The sequence below is a fragment of the Pelophylax lessonae genome (genome assembly GCF_965119305.1).
Source record: "Pelophylax lessonae genome assembly, chromosome: 1".
Classification (NCBI taxonomy): domain Eukaryota; kingdom Metazoa; phylum Chordata; class Amphibia; order Anura; family Ranidae; genus Pelophylax; species Pelophylax lessonae.
This window is the reverse complement of record NC_138768.1, coordinates 32,236,460-32,261,760: the sequence shown is the minus strand read 5'-3', so window position 1 is coordinate 32,261,760 and position 25,301 is coordinate 32,236,460. Positions and strand designations below refer to the sequence as shown.

Below are 25,301 nucleotides of genomic sequence, written 5' to 3'. Positions count from 1 at the left end.
TGTTCCATACTCCCCCTACTCCTAGCCTTTTAGGGGTACAAACAATAGTAATTGGGGCCTAGTGTGGTTGTGTACGTGTGATATACATACACTTTTTTGGGATCATATTTTCTATTCCGCTATTTAATCAAAAACCTTTGGGGATCAGTTAAATTGGGGGATAGTCTGTGTTGGTACGTGTGAGAGAGATCCACCTTTCCAAGTTGTTGAGGTTCATCTCATACTTCTGAAGGTTTGAGGGTGCTGCCTGTTCCATACTCCCCCTACTCCTAGCCTTTTAGGGGTACAAACAATAGTAATTGGGGCCTAGTGTGGTTGTGTACGTGTGATATACATACACTTTTTTGGGATCATATTTTCTATTCCGCTATTTAATCAAAAACCTTTGGGGATCAGTTAAATTGGGGGATAGTCTGTGTTGGTACGTGTGAGAGAGATCCACCTTTCCAAGTTGTTGGGGTTCATCTCATACTTCTGAAGGTTTGAGGGTGCTGCCTGTTCCATACTCCCCCTACTCCTAGCCTTTTAGGGGTACAAACAATAGTAATTGGGGCCTAGTGTGGTTGTGTACGTGTGATATACATACACTTTTTTGGGATCATATTTTCTATTCCGCTATTTAATCAAAAACCTTTGGGGATCAGTTAAATTGGGGGATAGTCTGTGTTGGTACGTGTGAGAGAGATCCACCTTTCCAAGTTGTTGGGGTTCATCTCATACTTCTGAAGGTTTGAGGGTGCTGCCTGTTCCATACTCCCCCTACTCCTAGCCTTTTAGGGGTACAAACAATAGTAATTGGGGCCTAGTGTGGTTGTGTACGTGTGATATACATACACTTTTTTGGGATCATATTTTCTATTCCGCTATTTAATCAAAAACCTTTGGGGATCAGTTAAATTGGGGGATAGTCTGTGTTGGTACGTGTGAGAGAGATCCACCTTTCCAAGTTGTTGAGGTTCATCTCATACTTCTGAAGGTTTGAGGGTGCTGCCTGTTCCATACTCCCCCTACTCCTAGCCTTTTAGGGGTACAAACAATAGTAATTGGGGCCTAGTGTGGTTGTGTACGTGTGATATACATACACTTTTTTGGGATCATATTTTCTATTCCGCTATTTAATCAAAAACCTTTGGGGATCAGTTAAATTGGGGGATAGTCTGTGTTGGTACGTGTGAGAGAGATCCACCTTTCCAAGTTGTTGGGGTTCATCTCATACTTCTGAAGGTTTGAGGGTGCTGCCTGTTCCATACTCCCCCTACTCCTAGCCTTTTAGGGGTACAAACAATAGTAATTGGGGCCTAGTGTGGTTGTGTACGTGTGATATACATACACTTTTTTGGGATCATATTTTCTATTCCGCTATTTAATCAAAAACCTTTGGGGATCAGTTAAATTGGGGGATAGTCTGTGTTGGTACGTGTGAGAGAGATCCACCTTTCCAAGTTGTTGGGGTTCATCTCATACTTCTGAAGGTTTGAGGGTGCTGCCTGTTCCATACCCCCCCTACTCCTAGCCTTTTAGGGGTACAAACAATAGTAATTGGGGCCTAGTGTGGTTGTGTACGTGTGATATACATACACTTTTTTGGGATCATATTTTCTATTCCGCTATTTAATCAAAAACCTTTGGGGATCAGTTAAATTGGGGGATAGTCTGTGTTGGTACGTGTGAGAGAGATCCACCTTTCCAAGTTGTTGGGGTTCATCTCATACTTCTGAAGGTTTGAGGGTGCTGCCTGTTCCATACCCCCCCTACTCCTCATCTAGCCTTTTAGGGGTACAAACAATAGTAATTGGGGCCTAGTGTGGTTGTGTACGTGCGAGATACATACACTTTTTTTGATCATATTTCCTATTCCGCTATTCAATAAAAACCTTTGAGGATCAATTGAATTGCGGGATAGTCTGTGTCGGTACGTGTGAGAGAGATCCACCTTTCCAAGTTGTTGGGGTTCATCTCATACTTCTGAAGGTTTGAGGGTGCTGCCTGTTCCATACTCCCCCTACTCCTCATCTAGCCTTTTAGGGGTACAAACAATAGTAATTGGGGCCTAGTGTGGTTGTGTACGTGTGATATACATACACTTTTTTTGGATCATATTTTCTATTCCGCTATTCAATAAAAACCTTTCTAGGGCAAGATCTTAAATTACAGAAATATGAGGAGACCGTCAAATAAGGGCCGTGGCCTGGGTCGTGGTGCTGCTGGTAGAGCTCCTGTTGCAAGGAGAGGACATGGTCGATCTGTGCCAGCTACACGCACAAGTGAAACACCTTCCTCAAGTGTGAGTAGGCGACAGAACCTGCATCAGTATTTGGTAGGGCATCAAACGCCCCTAGAAGTGATGAGGCCAGAACAAGTTGAGGCGATAGTAGATTGGTTTGCTGCTGACAGTGCCTCCAGTTCCTTCACATTGTCTCCCACCCAGTCTACTGCAGAAAGGTCAGAGTTGGCACCTGCAGCCAATGTCCAACCGTCTTTCACCTCACCCCCTTGCAAATCAGGCCAGCAGTCTGAGCCCCAAGCCATACAGCAGTATCTTATTCTTTTTGAGGACTCTGTCAGCAGGGTTTCCCAGGGCCATCCACCTAGCCCTGCCCCAGAAGTGGAAGAGATTGAGTGCAGCGATGCCCAACCACTTATTTCTCAAGATGAGTACATGCAAGGATCATCGCAGCACGTCTCCGATGATGACGAAACGCAGGTGCCAACTGCTGCGGCGTTCAGCATTGTGGAGACCGACAAGGAGGGCAGGGGTGAAGACTGGGTGGAAGATGATGTGGAGGACGATGAGGTCCTCGACCCCACATGGAATGAACGTCATGCAGGTGAACTGAGTAGTTTGGAGGAAGAGGCGGTGGTCGCACAGAGCCACCAGCACAGCAGAAGAGGGAGCAGGGTGCAGAAGCGGAGCGGCCGTGCCCTAGACACTACGCCCGCTACTGCCCAACGCAGCAAGGGAACGAGCGCACCAAAGTCAGCTCAAAGGAGTTCTCTAGCGTGGAAGTTCTTTAGAAAATGTGCTGATGACAGGACACGAGTGGTTTGCACCCTGTGCAATCAGAGCTTGAAGCGAGGCATGAACCTTCTCAACCTGAGCACAACCTGCATGATCAGGCATCTAAGTGCAAAGCACGAGCTGCAGTGGAGTACACACCTTCAAAACCAAGAAACGTCTCTGGCTCATCCTGCTTCCTCTTCTGCTGCAGTCTCGGCCGCTCCAGCCACATCTGTAGTGATACCGGCACCTGCCACCCCGCAAACAGACGATCTGTCAGCAACACCACCACCTGGGTCACCAACAACCATCTCCACAATGTCCCGTGGAAGCGTTCAGCTTTCCATCTCCCAAACACTTGAGAGGAAGAGGAAGTACCCCCCTACCCACCCGCGATCCCTGGCCCTGAATGCCAGCATTTCAAAATTATTGGCCTTTGAAATGCTGTCATTCCGTCTGGTGGAGACGCACAGTTTTAAAAACCTTATGTCGGTGGCTGTCCCACAGTACGTCGTGCCCAGCCGCCACTACTTTTCCAGGCAAGCCATCCCTTCCCTGCACAACCAAGTGGGGGAAAAAATCAGGTGTGCACTGCGCAACGCCATCTGTGCCAAGGTCCACCTAACTACGGATACGTGGACCAGTAAGCACGGTCAGGGGCGTTATATCTCCCTAACGGCACACTGGGTAAATGCAGTGGCGGATGGGCCTGAGGCGGATAGCAATTTGGCGCATGTCCTTCCACCACCGAGGATTGCAGGGCGCTTCAGTTTGCCTCCTGTTCCTAACTCCTCCTACTCCGCTTCCTCATCCTCTACCGCCTCCTCATCCGGACAGCGTAACACCTTCACCACCAACTTCAGCACGGCCAGGGGTAAACGACAGCAGGCAGTTTTACAACTTGCCTGTTTGGGGGACAAACCACACACCGCGCAGGAGTTGTGGAGGAGCATGGAACAGCAGACAAATGAGTGGTTGCTGCCAGCGAGCCTCAAGCCCGGCCTGGTGGTGTGCGATAACGGGCGAAATCTCATAGCAGCTCTGGGCCTAGCCGGTTTGACGCACATCCCTTGCCTGGCGCATGTGCTGAATTTGGTGGTGCAGAGGTTCCTTAAAAACTACCCCGATATGTCAGAGCTGCTGCAGAAAGTGCGGGCCGTTTGTGCGCACTTTCGGCGTTCTCACCCTGCTGCTGCTCGCCTGGCAGCGCTGCAGCGTAACTTCGGCCTTCCCGCTCACCGCCTCATATGTGACGTGCCCACAAGGTGGAACTCCACCTTGCACATGCTGGAAAGACTGTGCGAGCAGCAGCAGGCCATAGTGGAGTTTCAGCTGCAGCACGCACGCGTGAGTCGCTCTGCGGAACAGCACCACTTCACCACCAATAACTGGGCCTCCATGCGAGACCTGTGTGCCTTGTTGCGCTGTTTTGAGTACTCCACCAACATGGCCAGTGGCAATGACGCCGTTCTCAGCTTAACTATCCCACTTCTATGCCTCATTGAAAAAACAATTCGGGCGATGATGGAAGAGGATGTGGCACAGGATGAGGAGGAGGAGGAGGATGAAGAGGTAACATTTCCAAGGCTTTCAGGGCAGTCATTCGCAAGGGGCTCCGAGGGTGGGTTCCTGCACACGCAAACGCCAGGGACGCAATTGTCCAGCAGGGGCACAGTTCTGGAGGATGAGGAGGATGAGGAGGAGGAGGAGCTGGAGGAGGAGATGGAACCATGTTCACAGCAGGGTGGCACCCAGGCCAGCTCATGGCCATCACTGGTGCGTGGCTGGGGGGATACAGAGGACACGGACCATACACCTCCCACAGAGGACAGCCTTTCGTTGCCTCTGGGCAGCCTGGCACACATGAGCGATTACATGCTGCAGTGTCTCCACAACGACCGCCGAGTTGCCCACATTCTAACTTGTGCTGATTACTGGGTGGCCACGCTGCTGGATCCCCGTTACAAGGACAACGTACCGTCCTTAATTCACTCACTGGAGCGCGATCGCAAGATGCGCGAGTACAAGCGCACGCTGGTAGACGCCATGCTGCTGGCATTCCCATCTGACAGCGGGGCCACAGTGGAAGCACAAGGCAGAGGAGGAGGAGGAGGAGGTCGCCAACGCAACCAGGGCACCGCCAGCACCTCAGAAGGCAGGGTTAGCATGGCCGAAATGTGGAAAAGCTTTGTCAGCACGCCACAACAAACAGCAGCACCAGCAGCTCAGATGGAACGTCTTAGCAGGAGGCAGCATTTTACCAACATGGTGGAGCAGTATGTGTGCACACGCCTACATGTAGTGAATGACGGGTCTGCCCCCTTCAACTTCTGGGTCTCCAAATTGGGCACATGGCCTGAGCTTGCCCTTTACGCCTTGGAGGTGCTGGCGTGCCCTGCAGCCAGTGTATTATCTGAACGGGTATTTAGCACGGCTGGGGGCGTTATAACAGACAAGCGCAGCCGCCTGTCCAGAGACAATGTGGACAAGCTCACGTTCATTAAAATGAACCAGGCATGGATCCCACGGGACTTTTCCGTACCTTATGCAGAATAGCAATGGATACCGACCTTACCCACCCATTGTTCCATTTTTGCTCTTTCTCACTCTTTTGGGGTGTACCCTCATTTAAAATTTGTGAAAAGAAGCAGTGTTGGCTACCTCGTCCTCCTCCTCAGGGCCAGATTAATGTAGGGGCTATTGGAGCTGCAGCTCCAGGCCCCTACCTTTTATATAGGCCCCGGGTTGGCCATATTCACTGTTACCGCTCTTCTGTCACTTGTAAACACAGAAGTCTGGCTTCTATGCTCGCTTCCCCAGGCAGCACCCTCAGAACCTCCCCACACAGCGTGAAGGCCGGACAAGGAGGGACAGTTGGCGATGCATGGATGTGTTTATGGGCTTCAGAGACAGCATCCCATGTTGAATTAGGCATGCATGGCTGCACCCTTCCTCCTCTGGGTGCATGGCAAGGCACGGCCCTAAGGCCCTTCAAAATCCTCAGCACCAAGCCCATGATGCTGTTAATCCGGCCCTGGTCCTCCTCCACCGCCGCTTCCACCTACACCGCCCATAGGTGTGCGCAGCCTATTGCATTAAGGTGTGCACCCCAAAGTTGAAATACACATGCATGTGTTTGCCAGCAGGGAGAGTAATGTATCGGGGCCATGTACCTGTAGGCAAGGAGAAATAGAGCAGAGCAGGTCCCAGGGAGATCTTTCCCATCTCCTCACTGGCAATGCTATGTGCCCTAGGTGATTAGGGTGTGCCCAGGCACACCCAGCACACCCTGTGCGCACGCCTATGTCACCGCCACATCCACCACCACCTCAACCTCCCTCCTACTCCATATGGGCCTCGTCCTTCAGAGATGAAGAAGAACATTGTTTTATTTTTCTGTTTTTTTTTGTTGTTTTAAGTTATTTCCCTATCCACATTTGTTTGCAGAGCACTTGCCATGCTCTTAATTACGTTTTGCTGCCATTTGCAGCACTCTAGCCCTTTCCTTTGGTGTTTTAGAGCCATTTTAGTGCCTTAAAGTTCGGGTCCCCATTGACTTCAATGGGGTTCGGTGTCCGGGAAAAGTTCGGTAAAAGTCCGGGACACGGACCCGGACTTTTTTTTAAAGTTCGGCCGAACCCGTCGAACACGGACATCTAGGTGTCCGCTCAACCCTAGTTCTGGACATGCTACAGAGCTGAAACTTCACAGGTACATAGTTACATAGTTACATAGTTAGTGAGGTTGAAAAAAAGACATCAGTCCATCCAGTTCAACCTATGATGTGTGTGTGTGTGTTTGCTTTTAACCGTACATTGTATACCCCTGTATGTTGTGGTCTCTAAGGTGCCCATCTAATAGTTTCTTGAAACTATCAATGCTCCCTGCTGATGCGGCTGCTTGTGGAAGAGAATTCCACATCCTTACTGCTCTGACAGTGAAGAACCCCTTACGCACTTTAAGGTTAAACCGCCTTTCCTCTAGTTTTAGTGAGTGGCCACGTGTCTTATTGTATCTCCTTTCTCTGAATAGTTTGTTCCTTATGCTAGGTACACTTTTTAGACCCCCCAGATACTAAATCCAAAGAAATTTTTTTTTTTAAATTTTTTCAATAATTGGCTCTCTATCAAAAATGACAATTTTTAAGAACTTTTTTTTGTGTGATTAATAGTCCCTGGGGTATGACCCAGAACTCTAGGCACTTTTTAGGGGCATTTATTGGGTTTTAGGGCTTCAAAATGTTTTTTTTTGATTACCGAAGTTCGGGTCCCATTGATTTCAATAGGGTTCTGAAATCCGGGCTGAACTTTCGGGAAGTCCGGATGTTCTGGCCGAACCGAACATTTGAAAAGTTCGATCATCCCTACTGATTACTGGGTGGCCACGCTGCTGGATCCCTGTTACAAGGACAACATACCATCCTTAATTCCCTCACTGGAGCGTGATGGGAAGATGCGCGAGTACAAGCGCACGCTGGTAGACGCGCTGCTGGTGGCATTCCCACCTGACAGCGGGGGCACAGTGGAAGCACAAGGCCAAGGCAGAGGAGAAGGAAGAGGTCGCCAATGCAGCCAGGGCACAGCCAACACCTCAGAAGGCAGGGTTAGCATGGCCGAAATGTGGAAAAGCTTTGTCAGCACGCCACAACAAGCAGCAGCACCACCAGCTAATATGGAACGTCTTAGCACGAGGCAGCATTTCACTAACATGGTGGAGCAGTATGTGTGCACACGCCTAGACGTACTGAATGACGGGTCTGCCACTTCAACTTCTGGGTCTCCAAATTGGGCACATGGCCCGAGCTTGCCCTTTACGCCTTGGAGGTGCTGGCGTGCCCTGCAGCCAGTGTATTATCTGAACGGGTATTTAGCACGGCTGGGGGCGTTATCACAGACAAGCGCAGCCGCCTGTCCAGAGACAATGTGGACAAGCTCACATTCATTAAAATGAACCAGGCATGGATCCCACAGGACTTTTCCGTACCTTGTGCAGAATAGAGATGTATACCAGCCTTACCCAGCCATTGTTGTATTTTTGATCTTTCTCACTCTTTTGGGGTGTACCCTAATTTAAAAAGAAATAAAATTAAAAACAAAAACCAGTGTTGGCTAACTCGTCCTCCTCCACCGCCGCTTCCATCTACACCGCCACATCCACCGCCACCTCAACCACCTACTCCATATGGGCCTCGTCTTCCTAGATCAAGATGATTATTTCTTATTTTTCTGTTTTTTATGTTATTTCCCTATCCACATTTGTTTGCAGAGCACTTGCCATGCTCTTAAGAAGATTTTGTTGCCATTTGTAGCCCTCTAGCCCATTCCATGTTTTTTTAGAGCCATTTTAGTGCTCAAAAGTTTGGGTCACCATTGACTTCAATGGGGTTCGGGATCGGAGTAAAGTTTGGGTTAAGTTCGGGTCACGAACCCAGACTTTTTTTTCCAAGTTCGGCTGAACCCGCCCAACCCGGGCATCCAGGTGTTCGCTCAACTCTACTAGCAAATTAGTTTCTGTCCCAAGTAGGTTTAGGGTCCCCGCCACCCCCCCATAAAGATGTAACCCCCTGATCACTCCCAGTTAACCCCTACACCCCCTGCCACAACACACGCTGTATACAGTGTATAGCAGTTTCCTATATACCTGTATTAGTGTGACTTGTGGCCGTTCCTTTTAGGGTTAGGATACCCGCCAACCCCCCCATAAAGATTTAACCCCCTGATCCCCCCCTTATCACCCCCAGTTAACCCCTTCCCCCCTATCACATTGCACACATAAAGTTAATATAGTGTTTTTCTGTATTTCTGTGATAGTGCGATTGTGACTTCAGTTAGCGCTAGCTAGTAAATTTCTGTCCCAAGTAGGTTTAGGGTCCCTGCCACCCCCCCAATAAAGATAAACCCCCTGATCCCCCCCTCATCACCCCCAGTTAACCCTTTCATTGCCCTGTTACAGTGTCACTTGTATAGTGTACAGTTTTTTTTTTGATCACTATTATTAGTGTCACAGGTAACATTAGTTAGTGTTAGCGTCAGTCTAGGATAGCGCAGATCCCCAGCGCATAGTTAGAAATATTAGTTAACCCCTTGATTACCACATACACACACACACACACATACATCTCCATTACTAGTATAGTGTTTGAACAGATCAATATCTGATCTGATCAGAACTATACTAGCGTCCCCAATAGTTTAGGGTTCCCAAAATGTGGTGTTTGCACGATCAGCACTGATTCCTGCCAGCAGCTGCGCTCAGCCCCTCCGCCCAGCCCACCCCACCCAGGCAAGTGCAGTAATCAATAGGATTACTGTCACTTGCAAAAAACACAACACACAAAACCGCTGTGTTAGCAGAGTCAGGCCTGATCCCTGCTAGCACTAGCAGTTTTTTTGGTAGTGGTTGAAATAGTCCTTGACAACCGGGTGCTTTTTTACCTGTGAGTCACACTAGTGTACCTGTAAATTTAGTTGCTAAAATTACCAAACGGAGGTACACTAGTGAAGAGGCCTACAGTATACTGTCAGATGAGAGCGATGGGCAAGCCTCACTGGCAGAATCAGGGTCAGTATACGAACCTGAAGAGAGCAGTGGCTCCCTGACAGACAGCTCTGATGACGGATGGGTCACTGTTAGGACCAGGCATACCTGACCCCATTCTGGAGTTGCTGAGTTGCAGGAATCGCAGGATGCTCGTATGGAGCAGAGTGTCGGTACTAGTGCCGCTCACCCTTCTAGTGATCTGGCAAGCACCAGCAGGCTAGTACACCCTGGACCTAGAACAACCAGCACTGCAGTATCACTTGGCGATGTGGTGAGTCCCATAAGTGCAGTTGAAGCTGGTGCAGTTGCTAGCACAAGTAGTGGTCCGCAGCCACCGCATATTCGAAGACAGGCACATACACACACATACACACACACATACATCTCCATTACTAGTATAGTGTTTGAACAGATCAATATCTGATCTGATCAGAACTGATCAGAACGCATATTCGAAGACAGGCCCGTAGAGCCCATAGTGCCCTCCCTGATGCGCTGGCATATCTTAATTGGCAGCCCACTGATACTACAGCGCCCATACTTCCCCCATTCACTGCCCAACTGTTTTTTTCACGGAAGAACTTTTCAGATCTATTGTTGACCAAAGTAAACCCAAATTCGTCCCTTGCCAGACAATTCGGCTGGAAACCAATAATAGTTTCTGAGTTTAAAACCTTTCTGGGCCTTTCCTTCAACATGGGCATAACCAAAAAGAGTGAGTTGTGGTTATATTGGTCCATTAACCCAAATCACCATTCTCGGTTCATGCACTTTAACAACAAATGAAATCTGTCGTCCTCGGGGAGACCCTGAATATGACCGGCTCCACAAAATTCGGCCCCTCGTAAACCACTTCAATTAGCGGTTTGCAGCCTTGTTTACCCCCCAACAAGTTGTCTGCATTGATGAGTCCCTGATTAAGTTTACTGGCCACCTTGCAGACTTGTATAAAGTACTCGAAATTTCTACTTGAGTAAAAGTACAAGTGCTCGATCAAAAAGTGACTTGAGCAGAAATGGAAGTGCTCGATCAAAAAGTGACTTGAGTAGAAGTGGAAGTGCTCGCAGAAAAAGTTACTTAAGTAGAACTACTAAAGTATTCAACATTTTTTTTACTTAAGTATTGCAAGTAGTTTTTTCAAAAAATTTGCTACTTAAGTACTAAAAGTAAAAAGTACCAGTAGTTTTGAAAAAAAAATTCTACTCAAGTACTGAAAGTAGAAGTACAAGTACTGTGTTATGTAGTTATTAAAGAAAGAAGTCAAAAGTTTGAACATCATATTGTTTTTTATTATTTCAAATGATTTATTCAAATGATTAACCTGTGTTTGTTAGTAGTTTCTTGATGCACTTTAAGCGCTGTAGCACCATTTATTTGTTTGTTTCATATTTTCTTTTTATTGGAAAGATTTGGTATAGCAGCTTTCATTATACACAGCCTTTATTTTCATATGCGCTGATTTACAAATGACATTATACAACCTGCCATCTACTGTTCTGGCAGTGGTCATTTTTTTAAAAGTAACGAGTAACTATGCAGCACAAAAAAAAAATATCGGAGTAGAAGTATCGAAATCATCGAAAAAATGTAGTGAAGTAAAAGTGGAAGTAGGAGAAAAAAATTCTACTCTAGGAAAGTACAGATACCGCATTTCGGTACTTAACCACTTAAGCCCCGGAGGATTTGGCTGCTAAAGGACCAGGGGTTTTTTTGCGATTTTTTACTGCGTGATTTTAACGGACAATTGCGCGGTCGTGCGACGCTGTACCTAAACGAATTTGATGTCCTTTTTTTCCCACAAACAGAACTTTCTTTTGGTGGTATTTGATCACCTGTGCGATTTTTTGATCACGCGCTATAAACAAAAAAAGAGCGTAAATTTTGCAAAAATAACAATATTTTTCACATTTTTTTATATGAAATTCCCCAAAAAAAAAAGTAAAAATCAAAATTTTTTAACATTTTTCGGCCAATTTGTTTTATGCTACCTATGTTTGGTAAAAAAAAATCGCAAAAAGCGTATTTTGATTGGTTTGCGCAAAAGTTATCGCGTTTACTAACAAAGAGAAAGATTTTTGTCATTTTTGGTGTTTTTTTTTTTAACGCGTAATGGCGGCGATCTGCGATTTTTTTTTCGGTACTGCGACATTGCGGCGGACAGATCGGACCCTTGACTGACATTTTTGACACTTTTGGGGTTACCAGTGACATTACTGCAGTAATCAGTGCTATACATATGCACTGTTACTGCAAAAATGACACTGGCAGGGAAGGGGTTAACTTTATTGGACAGGGAGGGGTTAAGTGTGTCCTAGGGGCGTGCTTTCTACTGTGTAGGGACATTCCTATTGGTGTAAAAGCAAAGATCAACCGTTCTACATAGTAGAACGGTCAGATCTTTACTTTTACACAGGGAGAACTGACAGGCAGCTTGTTTACACAAGCTGCTCTGTCTTTCTCCCTTCACAGGAGCGATCGCAGTGTGACTGGCGGACATCGAGTCCGCCGGTCACACGCACTGACTTGCCTGTGAACGAGCCGCGGCAGGCGCGCGCCTCGGCGGGCGCGCGCCCGCCCGCGATAGGCTCGCAAGTCAGTGACAGGCGAGTGACGTACCGATACGTCACTCTGCCTGGCCGGGGCTGACCGCCGCAGTATATAGTCGTGCGGCGGTCGGCAACCGGTTAAGTACAGTACTTAAGTAGTTCTACTTCGTTACTATACATCTCTGCCGCCTTGCTATGAAACAGTATATCCCCAGCAAGCGTGCCAGATACGGGGTAAAGCTGTATAAGCTCTGACAGGGCCACAGGCTATACAGTTAGTTTTTCCGGGTTTACGAGGGAAAATATAGCACTGTGGAGCCCCACAACTGCCCAGACTACATAGAGAGCAGTGGCAAGATAGTTTGGGACTTGGTGTCACCCTTTTTCGGAAAGGGGTACCATTTGTACGTGGACAATTTTTATTCTAGCGTGACACTTTTTAGTCACCTTCTTGAATTTCAAATTGGCTTGTAAATTCCTGTCTTAGTCGGGGGGGGGGGGGGGGGAGAGCCTGCTTGAAAATGGACAAATTGCTTGCAGTGAAGTGGAGGGATACACGGAATGTTTTCGTTCTGTCCTCCCTTCACGCAGACACAACGGTCCAAATTACTACGGCAACTGGTGTTATGGAGAAATCCCTCTGTGTCCACGACTATAACCTTAATATGGGAGAGGTGGACCTTAACGACCAGCTTTTGGCGCCGTACTTAGTTGCACATAAAGCCAGACGCTGATACAAAAAAGTGTCTGTTTATTTATTCCAATTGGCTATGCTGAACACCTTTGTGCTATACAAAGCGTCAGGATAAACTGGATCCTTCCTAGAATTCCAGGAAGAGATCATCGGAGGCTACCTGTATCCAGGAGGCGCTCCTGCCCCACTTCCCCTTCCAGATGCAGTGAGCCAGCTGCATGAGAGGCATTTTTCACATGTCCTCCCGAGTACCCCTACCCAAAGATGCCCCCAAAGAAGATGTCGTGTCTGTAGCAGGCACGGATTTAGGCATGACACCCGCTATTATTGTCCCTTCTGTCCTGACCAACCTGGTCTCTGCATCGGGGAATTTTTCCAACGCTACCACACACTAGTGGAGTATTAGCGTAGGGTACAGCACGACACAGTTTAGGGCACACTAGCACAGGGTCTCGAAAGATGTTCGATGGCTATCGACATTTTGAGAGACCCTAACCTGGAAAGTTGCAGTTCACAAAAAAAAAAAAGTGTAAAAAAAAAAAAAATTACAAAAAGTTACAAAAGAAATTACAAAAAAAATATAAAAAGTTACAAAAAAATTTACAGCAAAAATATAAACTAAAAAAGCCAGAAACAATTGTCGTTTGAGTTATTTTTCTGTTCTTCTACTCTTCCTACTGTACTTTTACTGTACTTTGTTTGTTTTTCATTTTATTGTTAACCAGTTTGCCTTGCAGGTACACTCATCGGCTGCCACACTGATTTTATATATTCTGACACAAACAGCGTTTGCGCTCAGCATATATGGAAATCTCTGATGGCAGCGCTGTGGTAGGCAATGTCACCCTGCAGTTAAAATACCATTAGGTATACATGGAATTTTGTCATGTATACCCGCCATTAGGAAGTGGGTTTGGATGTTTGGGCGGTTAATGGTGGGTATACTACACAATTTTCTTGCGGAGATTTCTGTTAGGTTCTCTTTTTTTCGTTCAGCCCACAAGGACCAGCAATGTACTGGTACGTTGCTGGACTTTGAGTGGTTATACCAGGATGATGAGTGCAGATTTAGGCATCATCTTGGTATAGTTTTTTACAGCCAGCGGTCGGCTTACAAGTTAAAGCAATCCTAGTGGATAATTGGCCGCTAGACTGCTTTTATAAGCAGTGGGAGGTGACTCCCCTCCCCCTCCCACCACCTTTTTTTCTCGGGCTCTCCTGTCCCACCAGTTAACCCGAGAGTGCAGCCGGTGGTTCAATTATCTAACCATAGAGCTGATTGGAGATGAGAATGGCTCCAGTCATCTCTATGGCCTAAGATACCGGAAGCTACGAGCATTTCATGACTTCTGTTTCGCCAGAAATAAACAGCGCCATTGGGAAATCGGGAAAGCATTTTATCACACCAATGGTCAGATGCGTTAAGGTCAGAGGAGAGATCTAGAGTCTAAAAGACCCCAATTTTTTTTAAAAAAAAGAGTACCTGTCACTACAGATTGCTATCATAGGGGGATATTTAAATTTACTGTGATAACAATAAAAATGATCAAAAAATAAATAAAAAAATCAAGCCCCCCTGTCCCCCGTGCTTACACGCAAAGGCGCACGCAAGCATTGGTCTAGTGTCATATGTAAACCGCAATTGCAGCATGCATGTGAGGTATCACCGCAAACACTAGGTCGAGGGCAGTAATTCTTGCTGTAGATTTCCTCTGTAAGTCTAAAGTGGTAACCTGTAAAGACTTTTAAAAATGTACGTAGTTTGTTGCTGCTGCACAGGTGTGCGCAATTTTTAAAGCATGTCATGTTTCGTATCTATGTACTCGGCATAAGATCATCTTTTAAATTTTATCAAACAATTTGGAATTATATAGTGTATTTGTGCATTAAATTTAAAAAATAAAAACTTTTTTTCGCAGAAATTGCGTTTGGAAAATCTGTGCGCAAATACCGTGTGACAAAAAAATTTGCAACATCCACCATTTTGTTCTGTACGGCCTTTGCTTTAAGATATAATGTTTGGGAGTTCAAAGTAATTTTATAGTAAAAAAAATGTTTTTTCATGTAAACAAAAAGTCACAGAAAAGGCTTGGTTTTCAAGTGGTTAGAAGAGTGGGTGATGTGTGGCTAAGATTGAGCATAAAATTCCAGGACAGTTCAAACACCCCTCAAATGATCCCTTTTTGAAAAGTAGACACCCAAAGCTATTTGCTGAGAGGCATATTGAGTCCATGGAGCATTTTTTATTTTGCCCTAAGTTTCAGGAAGGTGACAATTTGTTTTTTTTACACAAAGTTGTCACGAAATGATACATTGCTCACACATGCCATGGGTATATGTGAAATTACACCCCAAAATACATTCTGCTGCTTCTCATGAGTACAGGGATAGGACATGTGTGAGACTTTTTGGAAGTCTCGCTGTGTACGGGACCCCGAAAACCAATCACCACCTTCAGGTTTTATAATGGCGTAAATTGTGCATTTTACCTTCGCACTACCTGTCACAGTTTCAGAGGCCCTGAAATTTCAAGATAGCACAAAAGCCCCCCAAATTACCCCATTTTGCAAAGTAGACACTCCAAGCTATTTGCTGAGAGGCATGGTGAGTCCATGGAATATTTTATATTTTGCCACATGTTTCGGGAATATTATTTTTTTTTGTTTTTTTTTTTTTACACAAAGTTGTCACTAAATGATATATTGCTCACACATGCCGTGGGTATATGTGAAATGACATCCCAAAATACATTCTGCTGCTTCTCTTGAGTACAGGGATATCCCATGTGTGAGACTTTTTGTCAGTCTAGTCGTGTACAGGACCCCAAAAACCAATCACCACCTTCAGGCTTTCTAAGGGAGTAAATTGTTGATTTCACTCCTTACTACCTATCACAGTTTTGAAGGCCATGAAATGCCAAGATAGCACAACCCCCCCCCCCCCCAAATGACCCCATTTTGCAAAGTAGACACTCCAAGCTATTTGCCGAGAGGCATGGTGAGTATTTTGCAGCTCTCATTTATTTTGGAAAATGAAGAAAAAAAAAGGAAAATGCATTTTTTTTCCTCTTTTTTCAATTCCCAAAACTTTGTGACAAAAAGTGAGATCTGCAAAACTTTTTCAGAAAAAGGGTCATGGGGGGGGGGGGGGGTTGTGCTATCTTGGCATTTCATGGCCTCCGAAACTGTGGTAGGTATTGAGGAGTGAAATGTGAAATCAACAATTTACACCCTTGGAAAGCTTGAAGGTGGTGATTGATTTTTGGGGTCCTGCACTCGGCTAGACTGCAAAAAAGTCTCACACATGGGGTATCCCCATAATCAGGAGAAGCAGCAGAATGTATTTTGGGGTGTCATTTCCCATATACCCATGGCATGTGTGAGCAATATATAATTTAGTGACAACTTTGTGTAAAAAAAAATAAAATAATAAAATTCCCCGGAACCTCTAGCAAAATATAAAATATTCCATGGACTCACCATGCCTCTCAGCAAATAGCTTGGGGTATCTACTTTCCAAAATGGGGTCATTTTGGGGGGGGGGGTTTGTGCTATCTTGAAATTTCAGGGCCTCTGAAACTATGATAGGTAGTGAGGAGTGAAATCAAAAATTTACGCCATTAGAAAACCTGAAGGTGGCGATTGGTTTTCAGGGTCCTGTACACAGCTAGGTTCCCAAAAAGTCTCACACATGTGGTATCCCTTTACTCAAGAGAAGCAGCAGAATGTATTTTGCCATTCTACATATACCCATGTCATGTGTGAGAAATCTATCTTTTAGTGACAACTCTGTGTTAAAAAAACAAATAAACAAAAAAAATTTAATTTTCCCAAAACTTGTGGCAAAATATAAAATATTCCATGGACTCACCATGCCTCTCAGGAAACAGCTTGGGGTGCCTACTTTCCAAAATGGGGTCATTTGGGGGGGGGGGGGGGGGGTTGTGGTATCTTGACATTTCAGGGCCTCCTAAACCGTGATAGGTAGTGAGAAAAGGCAATGAAAAACGTACGCCCTTTGAAATTCCGAAGGTGGTGATTGGATTTTGGGGTCTTGTACACAGCTAGGCTCCCAACAAGTCTCACACATGTGGTATCCCTTTACTCAAGAGAAGCAGCAGAATATATTTTGGGGTATAATTACACATATAACCATGGCATGCATGGGCAATATATCATTTCAATGACAACTTTAGTCATTTTTCAAACACCTGTGACAAAACAATTAAAATATTCAGTAAGCTCAACATGCCTCTCTGGATATTTCTTAGGATGTCTACTTTCCAAAAAGTGGTAATTTGGGGGGGGGGGGGGGGTTGTACTGCCCTGCCATTTTAGCACTTCATGAAATGAGATAGGCAGTCAGAAAGTAAAAGCTGCATAAATTCCAATATTTACACCATAGTTTGTAGACGCTATAACTTTTGCACAAACCAATAAAAATATGCTTATTACCAGCTATGCCACTGAGGCAGCTGATTAACCTTGGACTCTCTCTGGCTAACTAACTTCTATCTAAGTTTGACAGCTCTTTTATAGGGCTCTGACGTCACCAGCGCCCCATAATCCACTGCTCATGTTCAGTGAATAAATTACTGACATCAGTAATTTATTCACTGCACCTGAGCAATGGATTATGGGGTGCTGGTGACATCAGAGCCCTATAAAAGAGCTGTCAAACTCAGATAGAAGCTAGTTAGCCAGAGAGAGTCTTAGGTTACTCAGCTGCCTCAGTGGCGTAGCTGGTAGAATAACGGGCTTGCAAGTTAGAGGCTGTGGGTTAGAATCCCTGGCCAGCGGATGATTAATATTAATTATGGATATTAAATAAAACCTATTTCATAATAATAGGTACCTGCGGCATAGCCTAACGATAACCCTAATACCTACATCCATTGAATCGCATAAAGAACAAGAAGAAAAGGCACCACTGCATGTGCTATGGTTGTGGACCAAATGTTCCAGTGGACCTAGTACTATAGGACTTTTGAGGGTAAAGGGTTACCTATGATGAGCACACATAAAAAAATGTTCAAAGCTTTATTGAAATGTATCAAAATTCATTAAGACAACAATCTGACCAGCAGGTCATATTACAGACTGTAAGATTCGCACGTAAAGACATCATACACTTGGTTCAATGCATTTTGCAATTGAATAAATGATAGCTTCATCAGGAACAATCATAGTGGATATAACATCCTTACAACTTGGAAGAGAAAAAGAAAGAAAACATCATAAATATATTTGTCTTATCTCTATAATATTGGTACAATTTTACAGTCATAGATTTAGAGGGCTTCTGTAAAAAGCATGCTCACCATCATAACAGGGTAATCATAGCATGCATCTACTCGATCGGCACGCCTAGACAATCAGACAGACACCAGGGTCTAACCAGATCCCCATGGACAGGTGTATACCACCACCTCGCCCACGAGGAGATTGCAGACTGGACCAGACTTCCCCAGGATCAAAATGAACAGTCGGGGACCAAAGCCAGATATTCAATACCCACCAGACACGGTCCTCCCAGATGGTGCTTAATGGGGGCACATCTGTATCTATGAGAGTGAACACATGACATTGGTATATGCATGCTCCACTAGAACAGCCAAACTAGTGCAATTCTGTCCCCATGTGCGGCCCTACATTCAACCCATCGTCAGGGAGGCACCATGGGGAATACAGATGAGAATAATATACTGTTAAGTAATCATGGTACATGTTCATATATTGATATTTACATATATAGGCCACTTGAGTATATATTAAGCCATTCAGTATCTATTGGTCAGTTCAGTATAGACCATGCATTGATATCTCTATAGATATATAGGACACTTGAGTATATATCAGGCCATTCAGTATCAATCGATCAGTACATTACATATCAGTGTTATATATGTTGACAATTTCTTAGATGGTTTGGTGATACCAGAGAAGGGTTAGCCCACTTAAAATTGGAGAGGATCATGGGAAGAAGAGAGTCCTAAAACCTCACAAAGGAGATTGGACACAGAAGCCTAAAAGGGCTAGACATGGGATATGACCGAAAAATATGGAATAAGGAGTCATTGTCCTCTATAAACTCTTACAGTATATTTAACAAACCAGATTGGAGCAAATAAGAGAAGGAGGTAACATGTCAAACCACCACCGCCGAAATATACATAATCTCTCCAATAAATGTGTGTCATTCTGAGCCTTCTATTTGATCTAATACATTCAATTAAATAAAATACCCTGTTGATCTTGCCAGTCACTTCTTCCTGCTTGTTGGCAGTGGAAAACATCTGCAAGTTTTTATAGGTTATGCAGTGTTGCCATTACTTATAAGCATGCTCCAAGTATCTACTGCTTACCCTGTGCTCTAAACAATCTGGGTAGTGGGTGGGACATCTGCCCTGCATTGCCACTGCTTGTGTACATGCTTTAAGGTACTTATCTCTTTGAATGGTCCTTGCAGTGGCCTGAACCACTGCCCTACTGTCAATAATAATGACAGGAGGAGCCACTGTCAATCAAATACCCCTGCCCACTCCATCAAACAGTGCTGCTGGTGAAGTAGGCAAATGGGAGCCTAACAGGGGAGAGTAAAGATTAACAGTGGCTCCTCTTAACAGTGGCTCCTCCTATCCCATAACCCAGTCCCTGCCACAGTAGTTGGCAGCCACTCCCTAAGGTCTTCTGCATTTTCTGCCCCAGCTCTCCAAGCAACAGGGGAAAAGGGGACCAGGCTCTCACACGCCCATAGATAAAAGCCCTAAAAAAGGTAATTGCATTCAATATTAATAATGTAAAATGGGGCAAAAAGCCTTAGTGATAGTGCTAGGTGTGTTTTCATTTGTTTGACTGACTTTGCATTTGCAAACACTTTAGCTGTTAGAGTTTACATATACTTTAACTTCCACAGACTGGCATGTTTTCGTAAAATGTATATTGTTGTCTTTGTTGACTAGAATAGTATTGCAAATATACAAAGTACAAGTAGATTTTTTACTTACCTGTGTGTATCTGTACAATCCGAGGATTTGGGCGATTGGGAATGTAGTGGATGAATATTGATCTCCAATAACACCAGCCAGCTTTCCATGTTCTTTACAGGAATAATTAGGAACTGTCCCATTTGGTCCAGATAAGATCTGCAGAACACTCTGTACAGCCTTCCTGGGTTCAAGCCATGAGTCATAAAGATGGAATCCTAAAGTAATATTGGGTAAGATGTCTGGATCCTGGTTGATATTATCAATTGCAGAAAGAAAAACTAGGAGGTTCAGGAAATACCGGTAAGATGGGCTACAAAAAATATTTTTTTTTCCAAAACAATATGTTAATTTCTATATACAGTATTTGTAAAATGCTTTTAAAATATTCATACAAGTGATCAGCTTAACATTAAATACAGAGGGATAAGTCTGAGTTTTACACAGCAGGTAAATTCAAGTCTCACCACCTAATGTTTGCACCAATATAGTGCCTTTGTAGATCCAGAACACCTACTTGTGGACTGTTTTGGGATATTCTTTACAGATCTGGCAGGTAGTGATCAGTTAAACTGCTCTAGGTTCAGTTCAGCAGGGATTTGGTGAACTTTGCTTAAACTGGTTCAATTTAAAATGCTACTTTTCTGCTCTAATAGGCAAGGTGGTGGCAAAGAAGGGAGTGGGCATCGCCTTGGGGGGACATGTGCCAATGTAAAAACATTTTTGAAGAATCAATTCGGCCAGGAGCAGTGATTTTTTTAAATGCTGCTTCAAGTAATTCCTTTTGAGTCTTGTTTGGATTTTAAGGGGATACTTTACAGGAAAAGAAAAAAAGTGGTTCCCCAGGATATATACCGTATGCCATAGGGACTACATACAAAAAAAAAAAAGCGAGGTCCACTTAAAAATTAATTCCAGACCCTTAATCCAAGCATGCAGCCTGGTTGCATAGGAAAGGGAGGGATGAGCATGCACCTCTCATAAAAAAATTCAAGCCACATGCCCTCACCATGAGGGGGGCCTTGTAAAGGAGGGGAGGAGCCTGACAAAACATCTTGTTTCCTTGTTAATGAGATCAGGGGTTTCTACCTCACAACCCTTGCCCTGTGGTCTATAGGATCTTAGTGGAATCTGAAAGCCCCTTTTAAGAATAAGGGGGCACCTAGATACCACCCCCAATGTAAACAAGTAGGTGGTACATCTACTCATTCACAAAAATAAGGTGTAATCTAGAAATAGCCAGGACATTTGAAAGGTTCTTTATTAAAACATAAATAGGTGAACGGGAAAGAAGGCGCTGGTATGAGTAAAACGTTAAAACGTTTATATGTGTTTTTGTGCAGTATGCTGTGAATGGTTTCTCAAATAAATATAAAGTGCTTGCTCAATGTGCAAAAAAAACAATAAATGCTTATTATACAATACTTGTATATTAAAGACAGTGCAGTAGCTGTATTATTCCATACTTTGATCAATAAAGTGCTACAGTGGTGCAAAATTAAGCTGCTAATTCAATATAAAATATGATTCAATGGAATTGTGCTGAATTAATAAATACCATATTTTTGTGAATATAATAAATGAATGATATTTCCCATACAATAATAAATAAATAGTGCATCAATAGTGAACTGTGATATAAAAGTTCATGCAGTGATGTAGGAATCAATATTCTTTGCTCAGGTGCTCCAGTGAGTGATAGGTGGTAATCAATGCCTCTTACCAGATTTCACCAGGTCACACAGACCTCAAGCGCCTTTGATCATTTAATGGTGCCCACCTGGCACAGGGCGATGAGCATTGATTGCTATGGCAATGGATCCGAGCAATATATGTGTAGTCTCCTCTACACTAATATTCTCTGTAATCCCCTTGTAGCGTGGCATCACCCTGATGACGATAACCTAGCGAAATGCATTGTGGTCCCTGCTAAACCCGGAAGTCTTGTGTATGAGCGACATCACCGTTGCGCAGGATCCAGCTAGAGGGGAAACCAGTAATTCTTGTAGCTCCAGCATGGCAGAGGAGGGTTTGGTATGCACAAATCCAAAGGTTGGCAGTGATGAGGCCTTAGGATCTTCCACTGCGTCCGGACCTACTCTCTCAAGGGCCAATATTCCACCCTACTCTGCAGTTTCTAAATTTGATGGCTTGACTATTGAAGCCTTAATCTTGAAGGAGCGGGGTGTATCTGGCCCTGCAGTTCACACACTGATAAACGCTAGGAAACCAGTCTCTAGAAGCATTTATTACAGGGTCTAGAAATCCTACATTGCCTGATTTGAAGCCAGGAAATGGCATCCCCACAAATATATAATCAGGAGAATTCTAGCTTTCCTTCAAGCAGGAGTAGATATGAAATTAGCTTAAAAAGCTAATTTTAGCCTTATCCGTTTTATTCCAAGAACCGATTCCCATTCATTGGTTCACACCTTCCACCGGGGAATCTTACGTTTGCTTTCGCCTGTGAAGCCACCATTGTGTCCTTGGGACTTAAATTTGGTGCTGGCAGTTTTACAAAAACAAGCCTTTTGAACCTGTGGGGCAGGTACCCCTGGTTCTTTTTGATTGCAATAACTTTAGCTAGAAGGGTATCCGAACTAGCAGCTCTTTCTTGTGAAGAGCCATTCTTGATCTTTCATCAAGATAGGGTGATTCTACGTCCACACCCAGGTTTTTTGCGCAAGGTGGTGTCCGCCTTTCATTTGAATCGGGACATTGTACCACCTTCATTTTTTTCAGATCCTCGCTCAGAGGATGAAATTTATTACATTCTCTTGATGTAATGCATGCACTTAAGATTTACTTGGATAAATCAGCTCCGATTCGTAAAACTGAGAGCTTATTTGTTCTGCCAGAAGGACCCAGGAAGGGGTTCTAAGTCTACGATTTCTCATTGGATTTGCCAGGTTATTACCCAGGCGTATGATTTAGAAGGGAAGGTTCCATCTTTTCCTGTAAAGGCACATTCTACCAGAGGAGTACTTGCCTCTATGGCTCAGATTTGCAAGGCTGCGACCTAATCGTTGGTGCATATATTCACTCGTTTGCATCGAGTGGATGTTGGGACCCAGGAGGAGTCTGCATTTGGCCGCAGTGTTCTGCAGGCAGCGGTGCTGTGTTCTACCACAAAATTAAACTCCTGGAGAGAAAGGAACCACCTTGTCACCCTGGCATTGGTGTACTTGTTCTGTCTCATCCAGGTCAATGGGGCATGGTCTTACAACAAGCGAAACCTCTTACCTAGGAGAAAATAATGTAGGGAGTCCAAAGCCCACTTGTCAGGGACTCAGACGCCGCTGTGCAGCCAACGATCCATCTAGGCAAATGCGCATGCGCGGGAGCGCGTGCACGCAGATGTGCCGGCGCAGCGCGCGTGCGTCCTGACATACATTGTACCAACCCAACCTCCTCTTAAGGATCGCTCCCCCTCTCATCCGGCGCTGGATTATCGTCAGCTTCCTGTACCTTTGACCTGTGTTCTGTTCCTGTTTCCTGTTGTGACCCCGGCTTGCTCCCCGGACTTTTCTCTGCCTGTTTGCTTGTGTACCGACCCCGGCTTGTTCCACGGACTTGTCTCTGCCTGTTTGCTTGTGTACCGACCCCGGCTTGCTCCACGGACTTGCCTCTGCCTGATACCCTGTAAACCGACCCCGGCTTGCTCCACGGATCTGCTTCTGCCTGATAACCTGGTTACTGACCCCAGCTTGCTGTACTTGGACTGACCACACATGTATGACCCCCGGCCTGGCTTTTACTGGAGCTTCTCAGAAGGGACCCGGATATCCCTCTCAGCCATCCGCCTGCACCACTACAAGCATCCAGTGCTACTTGGGTCGCGTCCCCTCCTGTCTCACTTCCAGGGGTGATTCGCACCGAGCTGCAAGGGAAGCCCTCTCAGCACTTCGGCCTCCACCCAGTGATCTGACAGTATAATCCAGCCATGTCAGAGGCCGACAGAGGCGCTTCCCAGCTTGAGGCACTGTGTCAGCAAGTTTTTAGTCTGACCCAAGCAATTCAAAGACTGCAGGATGGCTACTTCCAGCTGGAGGGTCGAGTATTACATCTTGCAGGCTCACCACCTCCTGCTGACCCCAATCAACCTCCTGCCAGCTCGGTGCCTGTCTCCTCCCCGCAAGGACCAGTTATGGCTACCGCACCTGAACCCAGGGTCCCCACTCCTGAACGCTTTTGTGGGGAGCGAAGAAAATTCAGGTCTTTTAAAAACGCCTGTCTTCTGTACTTGGCACTTCAACCTAGAACCTTCTCTTCCGAGACGGTCAAAGTGGGGTTTATAATCTCTCTGCTGGCTGAAGAGCCCCAGACCTGGGCTCATAACCTCCAGCCCTGAATTCCGTGACCTCTTTCTTTGAGGCCATGGCCCAACTATATGAGGACCTGCAACGTACAGTCACGGCCGAATCCGCTCTGCACGCCTTACAGCAGAATAAACGTCCTGTGGAGCATTACACCCTTGACTTTCGCCGATGGGCCGCGGACACGGACTGGAATGAGGCAGCCCTTAAGTACCAGTACCGGCACGGACTGTCTGAAGCCCTTAAGGACGAACTGGCTCGGGTAGAGGCCCCCGCATCTTTGGAAGACCTGATCTCACTAGCGATTCAGCTGGACAGGTGCCTGCGGGAGAGACGCTCGGAGTGTCTTCAAGGGGCTCGACCCACCTGGGTACTGCCAAAGGTTCCATTTGTTGCCTCACCGCACCCTGGGCCTTCCGCCACCACAGGACCCGAGGGGGAGCCTATGCAAATAGAACTGATCCATTCCTCTTTGACCCCCCGAAGAGAGGCAACGTCGACGCCAGGCCAATCTCTGCCTTTACTGTGGGGAATCCGGCCACTTCTTGCGCAGCTGCCCAGTAAGTGCTACACCCGACCTCTGCTGAGTTGTCAAATTGCCAAATCATCTCCTGCTCATCTTGTTCTCCCTGTCTCCCTACAGGTAGCAGAAGAGAAGATTCCGGTCCTGGCAATCATTGACTCTGGGGCAAGCAGCTGCTTCTTGGACCACACACTAGCCAAGAGATTGGGTGTCCCTCTGCAAGCCAAGAAGCAACAACTCCATATCCTGTTAGCGGATGGCACCTTGCCCAGTTCTGGACCAGTCAGTGAAGAGACACACCCCATCTTCACCACAACGGACTCCCATCACCAAGAGTTCCTTTGCTTTGATGTCCTGTCCTCACCTATGTTTCCTATCATCTTAGGACTTCCTTGGCTTCAAGCCCATAATCCGCAAATTGATTGGGTTAATAAAAAGATCGCCTTTACCTCTAAGTATTGTCTGAATCATTGCCTCCCTTCAGAATCCAATATCCCTGCTGCCTGCCTGGCCATCGGTCCAGTATTGGATCTTCCCGAAAACGTCCCCACAGTTTATGGGGAATTCACAGACATTTTCAACAAGAAAAAGGCCGAAGCTCTTCCTCCGCACAGACAATACGACTGTCCTATCGAGCTTCTTCCAGGTGCAGAGATTCCTTTCGGGAGGATATTCCCTCTGTCAGAAAAAGAATTGGAG

General features: G+C 45.5%; 1 protein-coding gene across 1 annotated transcript in view; it reads right to left on the bottom strand.

Annotated features, from left to right (window-relative positions):
* The window catches only part of LOC309567963 (vomeronasal type-2 receptor 26-like), a gene marked incomplete at both ends in the record, with an annotated part of 569,788 nt that overhangs the window by 132,914 nt on the left and 411,573 nt on the right, over positions 1-25,301 (bottom strand). Inside the window, one exon of the mRNA XM_082273517.1 lies at positions 19,785-20,076. Coding sequence (XP_082129643.1) covers positions 19,785-20,076 — 292 coding nt within the window. The remainder of the gene's footprint in view (positions 1-19,784; positions 20,077-25,301) is intronic.